The sequence below is a fragment of the Mus caroli genome, chromosome 2, assembly GCF_900094665.2.
Source record: "Mus caroli chromosome 2, CAROLI_EIJ_v1.1, whole genome shotgun sequence".
Classification (NCBI taxonomy): domain Eukaryota; kingdom Metazoa; phylum Chordata; class Mammalia; order Rodentia; family Muridae; genus Mus; species Mus caroli.
This window is the reverse complement of record NC_034571.1, coordinates 20,024,166-20,042,444: the sequence shown is the minus strand read 5'-3', so window position 1 is coordinate 20,042,444 and position 18,279 is coordinate 20,024,166. Positions and strand designations below refer to the sequence as shown.

At 37.9% G+C, this 18,279-nt stretch overlaps 1 protein-coding gene across 1 annotated transcript; it reads right to left on the bottom strand.

Moving 5' to 3' along the window:
• Positions 1–248: 248 nt before the first annotated feature.
• Positions 249–6,942, bottom strand: LOC110290530 (interleukin-36 beta-like). Its single transcript, XM_021157086.1, has 4 exons — positions 6,861–6,942; positions 6,219–6,326; positions 1,396–1,535; positions 249–634 (listed from the first exon to the last, which is right to left on the bottom strand). The coding sequence occupies exons 1-4, from the start codon at positions 6,940–6,942 to the stop codon at positions 422–424; spliced, it is 543 nt and encodes a 180-aa protein (XP_021012745.1). The 3' UTR covers positions 249–421.
• Between the last annotated feature and the right edge of the window lie 11,337 nt (positions 6,943–18,279).

Below are 18,279 nucleotides of genomic sequence, written 5' to 3'. Positions count from 1 at the left end.
AAAATGTTCTTTTATGTTGCCTCATTCTTGAGATTTACCTATAAATTGTTGATCATCTGTTTCAATATACATAATGCATACATAAAGTGAAGAAGGAAGAATCTTGCATTAATGATTGGGAAACCACATTTCTGCTCCATTGCCTGCTGTGAGAAGATGGAGGGTGAGTTGCATGTAAAAACACTGTAACTTGACTGGCTGTGGTAGCTGGATGGACGGTGGACAAGATCAGAAAAGGATAAAAATGATTCATGGGCTTCATGCTGGAATGATATTCAAATGAGTAGCATTTTGGACATGGATGTCTGGCGAAGACATGGCATGGCGGTCTTCTAAGAGGATTGCTATGTTTTCAAGTAGAAGATTCTTCAACAGTTTGATTCTGTGGCCTGGAGCTGGCCACATATGACCCATTTTGGATTTACTTCTCAGACTCTATGTAGAAGTTAGTATTAACAAATTTACCCCTCTGATGTGTGAGGAATATTGTCTGTCTTTCTATGGAAGAGGTGGCTATAAACCAGCCAGGATAGAAGACTGACTGGAAGACAGAAGTGGAGCCCTCTATGCCATGGTAGAACAGAAAGGCTTTTTGTGCTTTTCCCTCTTTGTACAAATTCATGATGTCTACTTCCTATGGGAAAAAAAAGGCTTGTTAATGAGGAGTACCAGTGAGAGGGGCTACAGTAACTGAGCAGTGGGTGAACAACAGTNGAGTAACTGCTATTCAATAGGAGGGATAGGAGTTAGGGATACAGAATAAAAAGCTATCAAAATAGNCATCAACTAATTTCCAATAACCTGTCTTTCTCCCAAGATCCAAGCATTGTGTTCCCTAGAACAGAACGGGGTAAGTGTGTGTATGCATCCTGGTGTGCATTCATCNACAGGCTCATGCCAGCCAGCCTAGAATCCCAGCTTCTGAGTGAATTTATGCANTATAATTTTCGCCATTAGTAAGGGCTTTGGGTTTTAATTATCAGTCTTTTCTTTTAGCACACCAATATGAACATGTAGTATAAAAAAATCCAGATTAGCAATCCTTTGCCTAGCTGTGTTGTATTAGCATCTCTGAGGATGTATGAGAGGAAGTTACCCAGGACTAAGGATGTAGCAGCCACCAATCATTTACTTTAAAGAAACATTTCCATGGCTTTGAGGCTCTGATTTCACAGGATCTTTGCCCTGGGGCTTAAAAAAAAAACTTTATCTGTTATCTATTCAGCAGCATTGTTACTTATTTGGGGACTAGGCAGGAGGAAGTTCCTGCCTTACTGTGAGTGATACAAGCTTTCATGACTACACTGTTATACTATACCATAATACCACAACTGGTAAATCACCTAAGACAAAAGGCTACCTGACTTGCTTCAATCAGTGACTGCACCCACTTACCTTAAGCTGCAAAGTTGGTTTGCCCTCCATCTCAGCACAGCAGAAGCAGAGATTTCTGTTCTTGATTCCCAGGAAAACTAGATTACCTTTCTTTTCATCTTGGAATTCTGTGTCTCTACATGCTATCAAGCTAAGAATAACTAGAAACACAAAGAAAATTGGGAAGATATCAGACCTCAAGCACAGACAAAACCAAACTTTCACGGCTCACCCTGTTATACTTCCAAATCAGGGCTGGTGAGAATCTTTCTCCATCCCAGTTTCCCACCTTAGCCATGTAACTGTGGTTCTTCATTGATTTCCTGAGATTTTTTTTTACTTGATACCAGAACCTCAGTTGTTACATGGGTTCATATTGTTTCCCAAAAACAAAATCAAATATTTTATTATCTTTGCTCCTAAAAATAATACTATAGTCATTCACTTATGTGGCCCATGAGATATACATGAAAATATGCTGTAGGGTTTCTAAAGTTGTTCCTTAAGACTAGACTCACCTAAAAATACTTAGTTTGTCATATTTAGTGTCATCTTGTTATCTACATCAAATACTTAAATGATAGCTTAGGTAAATTTAAGGTTTTGAGGCAGAAAGATAGAATCCTCGGACTCTGGTGGCATCATGCTACCACTTGGAACCCAGCCTGTGCTGGCCCACTGGTTTTATATATAGAAGAAATATACCACTCTGTTATTTAAGTTCTCATTGTGTGAGTTTTCTCCAATTCTTGGTTGAATTTAACTATTTAATAATTTAGGATAGGATGTACAAGAGTTTGGGTGTTCTGTATCTATTTCTTAATAGAGGACAGGAAAAGAAATCCATTCAATCCCTACTTAATAACCACTCATGTAAGACAGAGCACTATGTGACCACTGGAGATTTGGCTTACGGCAAGTCAGCCATCATCAATTCGTATAGAAGGTATTGAGAAAATGGAAAGAGATGTAAAAAGAAAAAAAATTACCAAAAACTATGTTTGGCGGAGGGGGGAGTGACCAAGCCTGGAAAAAGAGGAGTAAGGCCAGATTTAGAATACTTCTCTGTAGAAGTGGATTTCAAGTTCAGATAGTAAGGCTAAGAAAGAGAACACTCATATGAAAAGATGGAAACTGAATAGTGGAGCGGTTGGAGAGAGATCACAACATGAAAAGGAAGTCCCTTGCAAAAGCTTTGCAATTTTATGAGGTCCCATTTGACAATTTTCTTACAGCACAAGCCATTGCTGTTCTATTCAGGAATTTTTCCCCTGTTCCCATATCTTCGAGGGTTTTCCCTACTTTCTTCTCTATAAGTTTCAGTGTCTCTGGTTTTAACCATCAATAAGACAAAAAGGCCACCAACAGATTGGGAAAGGATCTTTACCTATCCTAAATCAGATATGGGACTAATATCTAATATATATCAAGAACTCAAGAAGGTGGACTCCAGAAAATCAAATAACCCCATTAAAAAATAGGCTTCAGAGCTAAACAAAGAATTCTCACCTGAGGAATACCGATTGGCAGAGAAGCACCTGACAAAATGTTCAACATCCTTAATCATCAGGGAAATGCAAATGAAAACAACCCTGAGATTCCATCTCACACCAGTCAGAATAGCTAAGATGAAAAATTCATGTGACAGCAGATGCTGGCGGGGATGTGGAGAAAGAGGAACACTCTTCCATTGTTGGTGGGATTGCAAGCTTGTACAACCACTCTGGAAATCAGTCTGGTGGTTCCTCAGAAAATTGGACATAGTACTACNNGAGGATNCNNCAATACCTCTCCTGGNCATATATCCAGAAGNTGTNCCAACNGGTAANAAGGACACATGCTCNNCTANGTTCATAGCAGCCTTATTTATAATAGCCAGAACCTGGAAAGAACCCTCAACAGACTGCTTGTGGACGTTGTACATCGTGGTGCGCACTAGGCTCCGCACCACGATGTACAACTTCGACAAGCAGCCTGTTGAAGCTGTCTCTTGTGAGACTATGCTGGGGCCTCGCAAACACAGAAGTGGATGTTCAAAGTCAGCTATTGGATGGATCACAGGGCCCCAGTGGAGGGGCTAGAGAAAGTACCCAGGGAGCTGAGGGGATCTGTAATCCTATAGGTGGAACAACAATATGAACTAACCATTACCCCCCCGGAGCTCCTGTCTCTAGCTGCATATGAATCAGAAGATGACCTAGTCGGTCATCAGTAGAAAGAGAAGCCCATAGGTCGTGCAAACTTTATATGCCTCAGTACAGGGGAACGCCAAGGCCAAGAAGTGGGAGTGGGTGGGTGGGGGTGTGTGTAGGGAATGTGTGGGGGACTTTTGGGATATCATTGGAAATATAAATGAAATAAATACCCAATAAAAAAATTAAAAAAGAAAAGAAAAGAAAAGGAAGTCCCTTGCAAACAAAAGAGCTTCCTTGTCCAAGGATCTGAAAGCAGAATGATACACTTGGGCCTCCTTATCTCTTCCTGTGTTCTCTCCCATGAACAGGCACGCAAACATGACCATATTCAGTTTTATGTTCTAAGAGGGTTGTTCTTGGTTATGCTATGTATGGAATAGATGGAACTACCCAAATGAAATGGGAAGGAGGGCAGTGAGGGAGTGATGAAGGTGGCCCAGTTTGTGGGAGATTGTGTCTCACAAGTGAGGCATATGGTTCACTTGTCTGTCAAGAATTATCAGTCTGTACCTGTAGGTTGCATCATCCCTAAATCATCAAGGCTGCCTCCTGTGCTTGTGATGTGAATGCACAAAGTGATTGGAAGTGACATTAATGGATCTTCTCAGCAACTTTCAGAAGATGGATCCACGGCTTATTTTGAGGGCACACAAAACTAATGATGTTGGAAAGGACAGGAGTAAAACATTCAGACGTCTCTGTTGGGAACATAAGTGGCAGAGTGATGAGCATAGAAGTCACACACTGGACCAGAGACAACTTGCCATCCCTCCAGATAGAACTTACACTATCTGGATTGTATTGCTGCAGGTAGAACTTTGAGCAGTCCAATCATTCAGATATCTCCAAGAGAATATGAATCAAAGAAGTCCAAAAGAGAAGACAGTAACACACACAAGAATAATTGTTCCTACAGAAAGGGAAGGTGAAGGCTGTTCAAGATGAAGTTATCCCTCATTTTCCAAGTTTTTCGAGAACAGAGGTGTGTTCTTTAGGTTTGGGTGCTAAAGGTGGTCTTGGAAACTGAACTGAAAGAAATGGGACTGAAATCTAGATGTCAAACTTCTTTTTACAATACCATAAATGGATTTTTACTCATGTATATAGTGATATCTTTTGAGAAAAATAACATGTATGATTATCATGAAATTAAATAAGTAGTTTAAAAACAGTTTATTTGAAAGTATTATAGCATGTAATTCTGTGTGTATTAGTACTAGGTGTATGATGCTATTTGTAGAAAAGAAGTATTAATAGTAATTATATTTAGGAAGGAGTTCATATGATATTTATTATTATCTTTCTTTTTTTGAAAATAACTATACAGAATCTGTAACAAATTTGAAAGATGATTTTAAATTGTTTAATAAAAACTATGGAAATAACACATGCTAATTATATACTTAAAGTATATATGGGTATATACACCACAGCAGGAAGATAACTCTACACCCTTTCCAAGAGGAAGAGTAGCCAGTATTAACAATTTGGAGTATATTTTTCCAAATAGAAACTTTTATATTGCATATGTGCAAACAGAATACTATATGAATATGTATAAATTAACACTTTGAAGTGGGCTATTATGATAGAAATGTGTTCAAGAATCAAAGAAGGCAGATTGTATGGACCACTTCCCATCGAAATTTGTCTGTGGTTGTCACAAGCAAACAGAATATTGTTGTGCATTGAACATAGAATAATCCCTCAAAATCTTGAATACTAAAGGTTTGAAGCCCACATAGTGGCACTATTGAGATGTGATAAGATCATGAGAGTTCTAACCTCATCAATGCACTAATCCATTAGTGAGTTCATAGATGAATGAGGTAATCAACACACGACATAATTGGTCACTGTTGATGTTTCTTTAAAGCAAGAAGATTGGAACTGTCCACCATGAGATGAGTAGCTCTTTCCTACCATACCATATGCCTGTCTTCACAGGGACCTAAACAAGTAATGGGGCCAGCAGAAAGCTCTGGAAAGTCTCAAATGATGGACCCAAATCAACCATTATGAGGTATTAAAATTATTCAGGTGGTGGTGAGGAAAATCTATCCTACTACAAAAATCTGACTAAACCAAGTGGTAGTAGGGATAGAATGTGGGAATCAGGTAATTTTAGTAATAAGACTCGGGATGAGATCTAAGAGGTCAGTATGGGGTAGATAACATAAAGTGTGGAATAAAATAAAATATGGAAGTTTTAAAGAAATGAGACATGGCTGTGATAGATTGCCTTTTGGTGGGAAAAAGGTATGTTTTACAATCATTAAATGAAGACATGCCAAGAGAAAAGAGTGTATAAGCTTGACAGTGGAAGGATGAGAGAGTCTGAATCTATAAACATGAGTAGATACTAACTGGAAGTTAGAGGAACACCATTCTAAAAGAAACAGTGATTGTCGGAACATAAACCTTTCCTATTTGAAGATGCTTTTGTGAGGGGAATTCCTGGCTCCCTGCACTGTCATTTCTATGGATAGGCTTTCGTATACATAGAAGGGGAACCACCATTTTCTTCTTGCCTTTCCTCTGAACATAAGATTGGTGACCAGAGGAGGAGCAGCACAAGGTTTGTGCAGGCTCATATCCACTCCCAGTGGAACTGACAGCTATTCACCTGCACGATCACATGCTACCTACCAGGCTTGACATTGCTGCTAGCAGGAACAGCTGTTAAAGAATTTCCAGTCAGGACCCACACCATCTGTTGCGAGTCATGAACCCTGTAGTTTCTGGGAGATTGTGCGGCTGCCGGAAAAACAGAAAAAACAAAAACAAAAACAAGACACATTAGCCCTAAGGTTTAGGGTCCATTCTAATAATAATAAAATCTGAATTTCTGTGATAGGTATTGCTTTGAGAAGATGGCCATAAAAACAAAGGAAAGAAAATAGGGCAGCCTGATTTATGGACCAAGACACAGAAAAGAACTAAATGCATTCCTTGTTGCAAGACATGTTCAACACTTGCCAGTTCTTATGGAGTTATCTTTTCCTTATTTATAAATTCTCTACATGGCAATAATAATCAAAACTATTAACCAAGCATAAGTATGTTGTTTAATTTTTTTCTTTACCATCTTAGTCAAAATGAACAAACAATTCTAATTACAACTAATAAAGAACGAGGTAAGTGACTTCACATTTCAATATGTACGCCTCTGAGTATTTTAGCCAGAGCAAATAGATTGTGGCTAAGAAAGTGAACCAGGCCCCTTCAACCTTATTGTCCTTGGTGAGATTCGAAGGGGATGGTCCAAATTGACTTGTGATTTCCACTTACATCCATGCGCATGATTCGGCTTCCACATTTGATTCCTCTTTGGAGGAAGAACATGTACAGGAGATTGTGGAGGGCAAGCCATAATTGCCTGTCTGAGAAAGAAAAAGAAAAGAAAAACATTTTTCTCTTAGATACTCCTAGAATCTTATGAAATTCTTTAGTGAGAGTTTCTCTAAATCCTTACCCCATATTCACATTAAAATGTTTTAATGACTAGTTTGTTGTATTTATGTGCATGAGTATTTTGCTTGCCTGTATGGACATGCAACATGTGTGTGCCTGGTGCCTGTGAAGGTCAAAAGAGGTAGTGTGATGCTCTGGAACTAGAGATTCAGACAGTTGTAAGTTGTCCAGTGTGGGTGCTAGGGTTGGAAACCTGACCTTTCACAGGAGCATCAAGTGCACTTAAACAATGAGCTGTCTTTCTAGCATACGAATTTCTATTTGAAGTGTACTTAGAATATATTTCAAGGACAGCAGTCCCTAAGTGGAAGCTCCCATCCATCCTTTTATTGACTGCTCTCCAGGCTATGATGACTTTGAATTGCCAGTCACCATCACATGTGAATGGTGAGGAGGTTCAATTATCACAGGCACTTCTTCTGCATTGAATCACCAGACTAAGGTGAAAGCAGATGTACTTGTCCATCTCTGTTCTAGCTGTCCCCACAGCTAGTGAATGACAATTTTTCCTGCTTTTAAACTGAGAATTCCTGTGCATCTAGCAGCAAACCTGCCCCTCTGACTTCTGTATTCCTTTACTCTTTCTCCTGAAAGATACCACAAAGATTCTGCCTGTGGCATCCATAACCCCATCAGAAGTTTGTCTCTCTAGAGGTATTTGAGTATAAGATTCTGGTTAATCAATATGAACTAACCAGTACCCCCAGAGCTAGTATCTCTAGCTGCACATGTAGCAGAAGATGGCCTAGTCAGCCATCTCTGGGAAGAGAGGCCCCTAGGTCTTGCAAACTTTATATGCCCCAATACAGGGGAATGCCAGGGCCAAGAAGCGGGAGTTGGTGGGTATAAGAGCAGGGCAGAGGAAAGGTACAGGGAACTTTCAGGATAGCATTTGAAATGTATATAAAGAAAATATCTAATAAAAATAAATTAAAAAAAAGAAACTGAGCACCCAATCATATTTACTAAACCTAAAAAAAAAGTTTCTGGTTAATAGCACCAAGTATAAAAAATATACAGTCTCTTACAATGGCAACCAATTGTTCACCTTCCTGTATCCAGGACCATCAGTGCCTCACTTGAGAGTTATCTTTAGGCAGGGAATAAGAAAATTACAAGCAGCACTCTAGTCATAAGCAACTCTTAATTTCTCCATCCTCTGGTACCTGTATCTTAGGTGAAGGTCACAGGAGCACCCAGGGCTGGACAGAAAGCAGAGAACGTTTTCCCTCAAAGGCTCTGAACAGCAGAAATTACCTCAGTTCAAAGTGGTCTTGTCTCTGGGATCAAAGTTATGACTTCAGCTCTGTATGCAGGCAATGAGGCTAGTCTGGGTCTCCACACCTTTTAATTATTATCAAGGCAGTATCACTATCTTCTGACTCTGGGTGTGCCGTTTTAGAAGAATCTTGGGCTGGCAAGAGGGACCTGGGTGGTTGTGGAGGGGAGGTAGGGAGGCAATATAGGTGTGGGTTGTCTAGGCTCTTGGGCAATGTAAGCAGCAATTACAGCAATAACAATAGTGAGGAAGCACACAGGCTAGAAGTTGAGTCATGGTGGAGAACTTGGCTTCTGGACTGCCTTGAGTTAGAGGTGTGGCTGTCTTGACACAGTGAACAGCTTAACCAAAGCCCTGTTACAGTGATGTGTGACAGAGCCCAGTTCTGATCTCAGACATTTTACATATTTAATATGCCCCAACTCCTGACAGCTTCTTGTGTTTCTGATAAAGCTGTAAGAGCTCCAATTTCCTGGGTAATCTATTAATCCTCACACTCGTCCTTTACAGCCATCAATCTTTCTCACATCAGAAAACAAGCCCCAAGTGATGACAACAAGGTCAGGCAGCCAGGGATACTGTGTAGCCAAGTGTGAGGGCAAGTGTGTTCACTCTTGCTTGCTGTGTGATGTGCTCACCTTGGGTCTTGATCTTCTGCATACTGTAATAACAGAAACTCAGAGGAGGCCTTGGAATGCACTCTATGTGGATGAACCAGACAAAGGTGCTATGAAAGACTTTCAGGTTTGTGAGTTCCTAACTCTGCAGGTCAAGTCAGACACAGCCTGGACATTGATACTAGAAGGAAGTCTTCCCCCTTCAGTAATGTGGATCAGTGCTAAACGCTGAAAGAAAGCCATTTGTTCTGTTCCAAAATTTGCTCTCAGGGAACTCTCAAATGTGGGTCATGGTCATATTCTCTGACACCCACCTTCATGTCTTCTCCTTAGAATCTTGTCATATTCCCTAACTATTATCCATGTCTGGCCCTAGCTCTACCTGTTAGCCAAAAACCTGGGCTGGCACTGAGGACCTCTGAGGATTTGAAAGGAAGGCAGGGAAGCGATCCAGGTGTGACTGTTCTGGGCTCTTGGAGAAACTAAAACAACACAAACACCAGGAAACTGTTTCTCCTTGAACTTGTGTCAACCAACCTATGATCAGGATGAGATAGAACTATGGTCATATAACTTCCCTGCTCAAAACCCTCAAAAGTTGTCACTTCATGGTAGGACATGCAGAGCTTTCACTGTGGTCATCGCACCCCACAGGACCCACCCTGCTTCTAATCCTACCCTAAGATTTCCCCTAGCTTTGGTTCACACTAGACTGCTGCTAATTATCCCAGATTATTCCTGTTGGGGCAACTGAATGTTTGCATTTTATATTAGTGAGATGTATAAAAATAAAATATATTTTACACTGTTTTATAACAATTGTAATTATATTATTTTATGTGTTAATTAATATTTATTAACCAATGTATTGTAATTACATAATATTAAAATAATTACATTATATAATATTGTACATATCTATTATATATTATGAATTATATGCCTTGTATATCATATGTACTATATATAAATAAATACATGTATGATATAAAATATTACATGTGATATATAGTGACATAATCATGTATAATGTTATGTACATATGTAATTGTATAGAGTATATTGTATTATATATAATATATATGGTTTTATAAAATAATTTATATAATTATATGTTATATATTGGAATTGTTTCATAATATAACTAATATATTATATATTTATCATATATAATAAATATGTTCTATATATTTGTTCTATATAATATCATGTTTAATGTAATATGCATCTTTCATTTATTACATCTTATACTAATTATGTTTAAAATATAGTAGAATACCTTATATAGCATGTATGTAACATATAATATAATCCATAATATAAGCACAATATAATGTATTAAAATTATATATTATACATGATATTTGATTATTTGTATAAATTGTATACAATAATTTTATATATCATTGAATGTATACATTATACATTATATTTACTTTAGATATATATTTCAGATATTTTTACATGGTATATACATACATTTATATTATATATAATTACATGGAGTTATATGTGTAAATAATATATAAAAATCATATACAATAACATATAATTGTAATATATGACTATATATTACATAAATGTATATTTAGTGTGATATAATATAATATATTCATTTATTGGTATATGTTATAATATGGATGCAAAATTATGTAACATGTATATTATATTTTGTAAATTATATCATATTATATGTAGCATATCATAGATATTATATTACATCATTATTTAACATATGTTATATAGCATTATGTTATTAGACAAAAAATATTATATAGTGTAATAATTAATTTATCTATTATTTATATTAATGAGAATTAATTATTGAGCCATTATTGATTGTTGATCATTACTGTTTATTAATTAACATATGATGCTCAATTATACTTATTGATTATATATGATAAATTATTATTTACAGAAAATATTATAAAATTTATTACATATGATACATTATATAATATATATTACATGTAACATGGTGCATATTATGTATTATATATCTATATAGGATGTTATGCTCCCATACTTCCTCTTTTGTACCAGACCTTACTAATGAAGTCAAAGGAAGCTGTAGCACTCTTAGGAATGCCCCCATGAGCCTAGACTGAGTTTTTGTGTTTATGGGTGCTCAATACCTGGATGAGCTGTTTATATCTTTTGCAGAAAAGAAATGGAAATTTTTGAAGCAAGACTGAACATAAATCAACCATGCTTCTGGTGGGTTGTGTTCTAAGTGCACCCTATCCTGACAGTGTCCCCTCCTGTTCAGTGTAAGACTGTCAGCTCCACATGGCTTCCAATCTAGTTGGCAGAGCCAGCCCACCCAGGCTGAATAAAGTCACATGTTTCCTGAGTGAGCAGCTTTTGTCTTTAACTTAAGGATCATTTCAATTCAATATTAGTTTCTTACCAGCAATGGACAAACCTTACAAACTCCAGGAGGNTTCTCAGGGTCTGGAGACTGTGGAAATATTTTTACAAGGGAAATAAGTGCCTGGACCTGCTCCATAGGGTCTCACCTGTATTTGGAGTGGGGAGCTTGTGGTGGCCCTTGTCCCTGGTGACTCAATCAGGAAAAAAAAAATCTGTGGGTGGTAGAGACACAAGAGCATCACACACCCTGTGAATTGCTCACACATCATTTCCAAATTTAGCTGGTAGAACTGGCTGTTCCCCTTACCATCTCTTTCCTTATCCCCTTCTTGGCCAAGATGGTGCTGAAGATTGGCTGAAGTGTTGTGACACCACTCACCAGGTATCCTCTGTCTCATGGTCACCCAGTCTCAAGTCTGTTCTCCAAAATTTTTCCCTCACTCCCACCCCTGTTTCCCCACAGGATGATTTTATGGTGTAGCTCAATAGAGTGGGGGGTGTCACATCTTGTGTTCTGTGTGTGACCCAGCAACATCTCTTCTGTGCTTTCAATCATGAAAGCTATCCCAAAGAAGGGTCTCCCTACCCACAAAGTAGCATGCCCCAGTGCTGTGTATAGCCATCTTTTTCTGAATTAGCTTGTGTTTTGTTGTTTCTGAAATCCCATAAATACTCCCTTGATTCTTTGGGTGGATAGATTCCTGCCAGGGTCTTGCCTTGGTTCCTAGCTCAGCCCTTTTTCCATCTCCACTCTGTTTAAATATGTACTCTGTGAAGTTTTTGTATGTTGAGGAATGGAGGCTAGTAGCCATGGAATTGAACTTCTACAGCACCAGGTCTACATCCTACTAATTTTATGATCCTAGGTGAGTCTTTTTAACTACATAAGAATAAAACTAGCTCTTGCCTTCTATGACCAACAGTGAGACCTTTAACTGTCCTTTAACACCATGTCTGGCTTGGTAAATATGTACAAAAACTTAACACTTCTTGTCAGAGATTTGAACCCTAATAGGAAATCCATTTAACAGGGTGAGTTGGGTAGAGAAACAGCCCATGCACATGCAAGGTTGTGTTTGGTCATGAAACCTGTCTTAGATTGAGGTCAAAGTAAGCTTGGCCTCTGCCATATACATTTTAGTATTGGGATAAACGCAGAAGAGGTGGGTATACACTTCATAAACTCTTCCTCATTCCATCCTTATATCTCAGTGAGTAGGGAATTACCATCCTCTGCACAAAGAGACACAAGTTAGGCAGGATGACATGTTGTATCAGAGATATGAAAGAAATCCCCCAAGACTGTGATAGAAATGGTGAAGACTATACTGTTGCTGATGCTCGTGATGGGGAAGCTGCTGCTTTGGGCAATAATGGTATAGTTGGCATTCAAGTTCCTGCTATGTGCCAGGAACTAAACACATGTATTAACTCTCTCAGTAATATTATTTTCACTTTATATATGAAGATCCTAAAATACATAAATGTCTTAGAGCTTTTATGGCTGTGAAGAGACTCGTGAACCATAATCCCATCCTGATTAAATGCTCAAATGATACTCTTCATAACACTCACAAATAATATAAAGTACTTTGGTGTGACTCTATCCAAGCAAGTGAAAGATCTGTATGATAAGAACTTCAAGTCTCTCAAGAAAGAAATGGAAGAAAACCTCAGATGATGGAAAGCTCTCCAATGCTCATGGATGAGCAGGATTAATATAGTAAAAATGGCCATCTTGTCAAAAGAAATCTACAGATCAGTGCAAGCCCCATCAAAAGTCCAACTCATTTTTTCATAGAGTTAGAAAAAGCAATTCTCAAATTCATTCGGAATAACAAAAGACCCATGATAGTTAAAACTATTCTCCACAGTAAAAGAACCTCTGGAGGAATCACCATGCCTGACCTCAAGCTAAACTACCGAGCAATAGTTATAAAAACTGCATGGTACTGGTACAGTGACAGGCAGGTGGATCAATGGAATAAAATCGAGGACCCAGAAATGAACCCACACACCTATGGTCCTTGATCTTTGACAAAGAAGCTAAAACCATCCAGTGGGAAAAAGACAGCATTTTGAACAAATGGTGCTGTTTCATGTGCTGGTCAGCATGTAGAAGAATGCAAATTCATTCATTCTTATCTCCTTGTACAAAGTTCAAGTCTAAGGGGATCAAGAACTTTCACATAAAATCAGATACACTGAAACTATTCGAAGAGAAAGTGAGGAAGAGCCTCAAGCACATGGGCACAGGGGAAATTTTCCTGAACAGAACACCAGTAGCTTATGCTCTAAGATCAAGAATTGACAAATGGGACCTCATAAAATTTGCAAAGCTTCTGTAAGGCAAAGAACAGTGTCAATAGGACAAAACAGCCACCAACAGGTTGGGAAAAAAATCCTTACTAATCCTACATGAAATAGAAGGCTAATATATACAAAGAACTCAAGAAGTTAGACTCCAGAGAATCTAATAACCCTAATAAAAAATGGAATATAAAGACAAACAAAGAAATATCAACTGAGAAATAATGAATGATTGAGAAGCACCTAAATGTTGCTGGAAATATTTAAAGATTTGTACCATCCCGCACTATGCCCAGCTACTCTTCCCTGGAGGTCTCAGTGCCTCTGTCTCTAAGGCTTCTAGGCTAGGCACAGCAGTGACAGATCAAGGTTGTCTCTTGGTGAATTCTGCTCATATTCCCAGCCATCCACCCCCTGTGGTAGGGGTCTCAAATCCCAGTAACCCAGTAAAATCAAAACTCTAGAGGCTATTTCTAAAGAAATGTTCAATATCATTATTAATCAGTAAAATGCAAATCAAAACAACCCTGAGATTCCACCTCACACCAGTCAGAATGGCTAAGATAAAAAAACTCAGGTGATATCAGATGCTGGTTAAGATGTGAAGAAAGAGGAACACTCCTCCACTGTTGGTTGGAAAGCAAGCCGGTACAATCACTCTGGAAATCAGTCCTGCCATTCCTCAGAAAATTGGACATAGAATTACCTGAGGACACAGCTATACCACTCCTGGGCATATAATCAAAAGATGTCACAACATATAACAAGGACACATACTTCACTATGTTCATAGCAGCCTTATTTATAATAGCCAGAAGCTGGAAAGAACCCAGATATCTTTCAACATAGAATGTAGAACTGAAGTTCTTGTCATGCAGATCTTTTACTTGTTCGGTTAGTGTCACACCAAGGCATTTTATATAATTTGTGACTATTGTGAAGGGTGTTATTTGCATAATTTCTTTCTCAGCCCTTTTATCCTTTGTGTATAGGGAGGTTACTGATTTGTTTGAGTTAATTTTACATCCAGCCACTTTGCTGAAGTTGTTTAACAGCTGTTGAAGGTCTCTGGTAGATTTTTTTTTTGGTTGCTTATGTGTACTATCATATCATCTGCAAATAGTGATATCTTGACTTCTTCCCTTCCAATTGTATTCCTTTGATCTCTTTTTGTTGTCAAATTGCTCTGACTAGAATTATGAATACTATATTGAATAGGTAGGGAGAGAGTGGGCAGCCTTCTGTAGTCCCTGATTTTAATGGGATTGCTTTGAGTTTCTCCCCATTTAGTTTGATGTTGGCTTTTGATTTGCTGTATATTGCCTTTATCATATTTTAGTATGCTCCTTGAACTCCTGATCTCTCTAATAATTTTAACGTGTATGGGTACTGTATTTTGTCAAAGGCTTTTTCAGCATCTAATGAGATGATCATGTGGTTTTCTTTCTTTGAGTTTGTTTATGTAGTGGATTACAATGATTTCTGTATATTAAACCATCCCTGCATTCCTGGGATGAAGCCTACTTGATCATTGTGGGTAAACCCTTTGATGTGTTCTTGGATTCGGTATACAAGAATTTTATAGAGTATTTTTGCATCAATATTCATAAGGGAAATTGATCTGCAGTTCTCTTTCTTTGTTTGGTATTTTGGTAGTTTACATATCAGTGTAACTGTGGCTTCATAGAATGAATTGGGTAGTGTTCCTTCTGTTTCTATTTTGTTGTATAGTTTGAAGAGTATTGGTATTAGATCTTCTTTGAAGGTCTGATAGAATTGTGCACTAAAACCATCTGGCCCTGGGTTTTTTTTTTTTTTTTTTTTGGTTGGGAGACTTCTAATGAGTTCTTCTATTTTCTGGGAGTTATGGGGCTGTTTAGATGGTTTATCTGATCCTGATTTAACTTTAGTACCTGGTATCTGTCTAGAAAATCATCTGTTTCTTCTAGGTTTTCCAGTTTTGTTGAGTATAGACTTTTGTAGTAAGATTTGATTAAGTTTTAAATTTCCTCAGTTTTCTCACCCTTTTCAATCCTGATTTTGTTAATTTGGATACTGTCTTTGTGCCCTCTGATTAGTCTGGCTAAGGGCTTATCTTGTTGATTTTCTCAAAGAACCAGCTCCTAGTTTTGTTGATTCTTTGTATAGTTCTTTTTGTTTCTACTTGGTTGACTTCAGCCCAGACTTTGATTATTTCCTGCTGTTTACTCCTCTTGGTGTATTTGCATCTTTTTGTTCTAGAGCTTTTGGGATGAGCTGTTAAACTGCTAGTGTGTGATCTCTCCAATGGCTTTATGGAGGACTTGGAGGTATGAGTATTCCTCTTAGCACTGCTTTCATTGTGTCTCATAAGTTTGGATATGTTATGCTTTCATTTTCATTGAATTCTAATATGTCTCTAATTAATTTATTTATTTCCTGGCCAAGTTATCATTGAGTAGATAGTTGTCCAGCTTCCACGTCATGTATGTGGGCTTTCTTTTGTTCTTGTTATTTTGATTTTTTTTTTTTTTTTTTTTTGCTATTGAAGACCAGCCTTAGTTCATGGTGGTCTGATAGAATATATGGGATGAATTCAATGTTCTTATATATGTTGAGATTTGTTTTGTGTCCAAGTATTTGTTTGATTTTTGAGAAGGTACCATGAGGTACTCAGAAAAATGTATATTCTTTTATTTTAGGGTGAATGTTCTATAGATTTCTGTTACATTCATTTGGTTCATAACTTGTTTTTATTTCACTGTGTCTCTGTTTAGTTTCTGTTTCCATGATCTGTCCATTTGTGAGAGTGAGGTTCAAGGTTTAGTAATGTTTCTTTTACAAATGTGGATGCCCTTTCATTTGGAGCATAGATGTTCAGAATTGAGAGTTCATCTTGGTGGATTTTTTCCTTTGATGAGTATGTAGCATCCTTTCCATCTTTTTTGATAACTTTTGGTTGAAAGTCTATTTTGTTGAATATTAGAATGGCTACTCCAGCTTGTTTATTGGGACTTTGTGCTTGGAAAAAAATTTCCCATCCTTTTATTTTGAGGTAATGTCTGTCTTTGACTCTAAGGTGTGTTTCTTGTATGCAGCAAAATGCTGGATCCTATCCAGTCTCTTAGCCTATGTCTTTTTATTGAAGAATTGAGTCCATTGAAGTTGAGAGATATTAGGGACCAACCAATGATTGTTGGCTCCTGTTATTTTTGTTTTTAAATGTGGAATTATGTTTGTGTGTTTCTTTTCTTTTGGGTTTGTTGCTTTTTGTTGGGTGTAGTTTCCTTACTTGTGTTGGACTTTTCCTTCTATTATCCTCTGTAGGGCTAGATTAGTAGAAATATATTGTTTAAATTTGGTTTTGTCTTGGAATACATAGGTTTCTCCATCTATGGTAATTGTAAGTGTTTCTGGGTACAGTAGCCTGGGCTGGCATTTGTGTTCTCTTAGGGTTTATATGAGATGTGCCCAGGATCTTCTGGCTTTTAGAGTCTCTGTTGAGAAGTCTGGTGTAATTCTGATAGGCCTGCCTTTATATGTTACTTGACCTTTCCCCCCTTACAGCCTTCAATATTTTTTCTTTGTTCTGTGCATTTGGTGTTTTAATGATTATGTGGCAAGAGAAGTTTCTTATCTAATCCCACCTGTTTGGTGTTCTATAGGCTTCTTGTATGTTTATGGGCATATCTTTCTTTAGATTAGAGAAGTTTTCTTCTATAATTTTGTTGATGATGTTTTGTGTCCCTTTGAGTTGGGATCTTCACTCTCTTCTATACCTATTATTCTTAGGTTCAGTCTTAGGTAGGTTCTAGGGCTAGCCTGTGGCATATTACAGGTTATACCTTTCACATTCCACACACTGGGCAGTCATGTGACCAAAGCCTCCTAACATCTCCATCTTTAGTTGACACTTAGGTTTCTTCCTCCATGAAAATTCCAACCTGGCCTCAGAAAGTCCTTCCACCATCAGACACTGTCATCTGCCTAGGCAGAGTGGATGGTGACACTTTTTAAAAAAATAGTATAGTGTTGTCTCTTTGGTCGATGACCTCAAGGGCCCAAATCTCTGTGTGGAAATGATTCATAAGGCTATCACCTTATGCAGTTGGTACTCATAGCAAAACTTCCTTTTTCTGTTCTGAACTTCTCTTGTCTAATTAATCACCTGGGGATGCTCTAAAGCTTGCTAACCATGCCAAGTCTGCAGGGAAGAACTGCAACTAGGCATAGAAATAACAAGTGCCTGCTTTCAGAATTGTGCTTGGGCCCTGATGTGGATCATTCAAAAAGTCGACCCAAGCAGCACTGGGTTTATCTTTTCCCCAGCCACTGAGCTCCATTTTCATTTCTGAGGTCTCCTCCAAAACCGACGTTTTCAATGTTGATGAACTAGTTGAAGTAGAGGGCTTGTGTTGACAGGGAGAGAATCTGTTATAGCCAGTTCTGACCCCAGGATACCTTTCAAGATGTCACTAGTACTGAGGAGGAAGCTAGCCTTGATCTCTGTTTGGAAATCCTCACTGCATCCAGGAAGTCTTTGTAAGCTGGACAACTCTTTTCTGTCTATCATGCTACCAATGCAGTATTTTTCAAGTGATGGTTTGCAGTGTCAACATATGGATCATGACTGACTTTTGTGGGTCTTTTTGAAAAGCACTTAATAAAAATTAAA

Bases quoted from the DNA above. Each gene is read 5' to 3' on its own strand.
- LOC110290530 (XM_021157086.1), bottom strand. From the start codon at position 6,942: ATGGCTTGCCCTCCACAATCTCCTGTACATGTTCTTCCTCCAAAGAGG. The intron at 6,327-6,860 runs GTAAGTGGAAAT...TTTTTCCGGCAG, and splicing joins GCCGAATCATGCGCATGGAT to CCGCACAATCTCCCAGAAAC. The intron at 635-1,395 runs GTAAGTGGGTGC...TTTTTCCCATAG, and splicing joins AACCAACTTTGCAGCTTAAG to GAAGTAGACATCATGAATTT.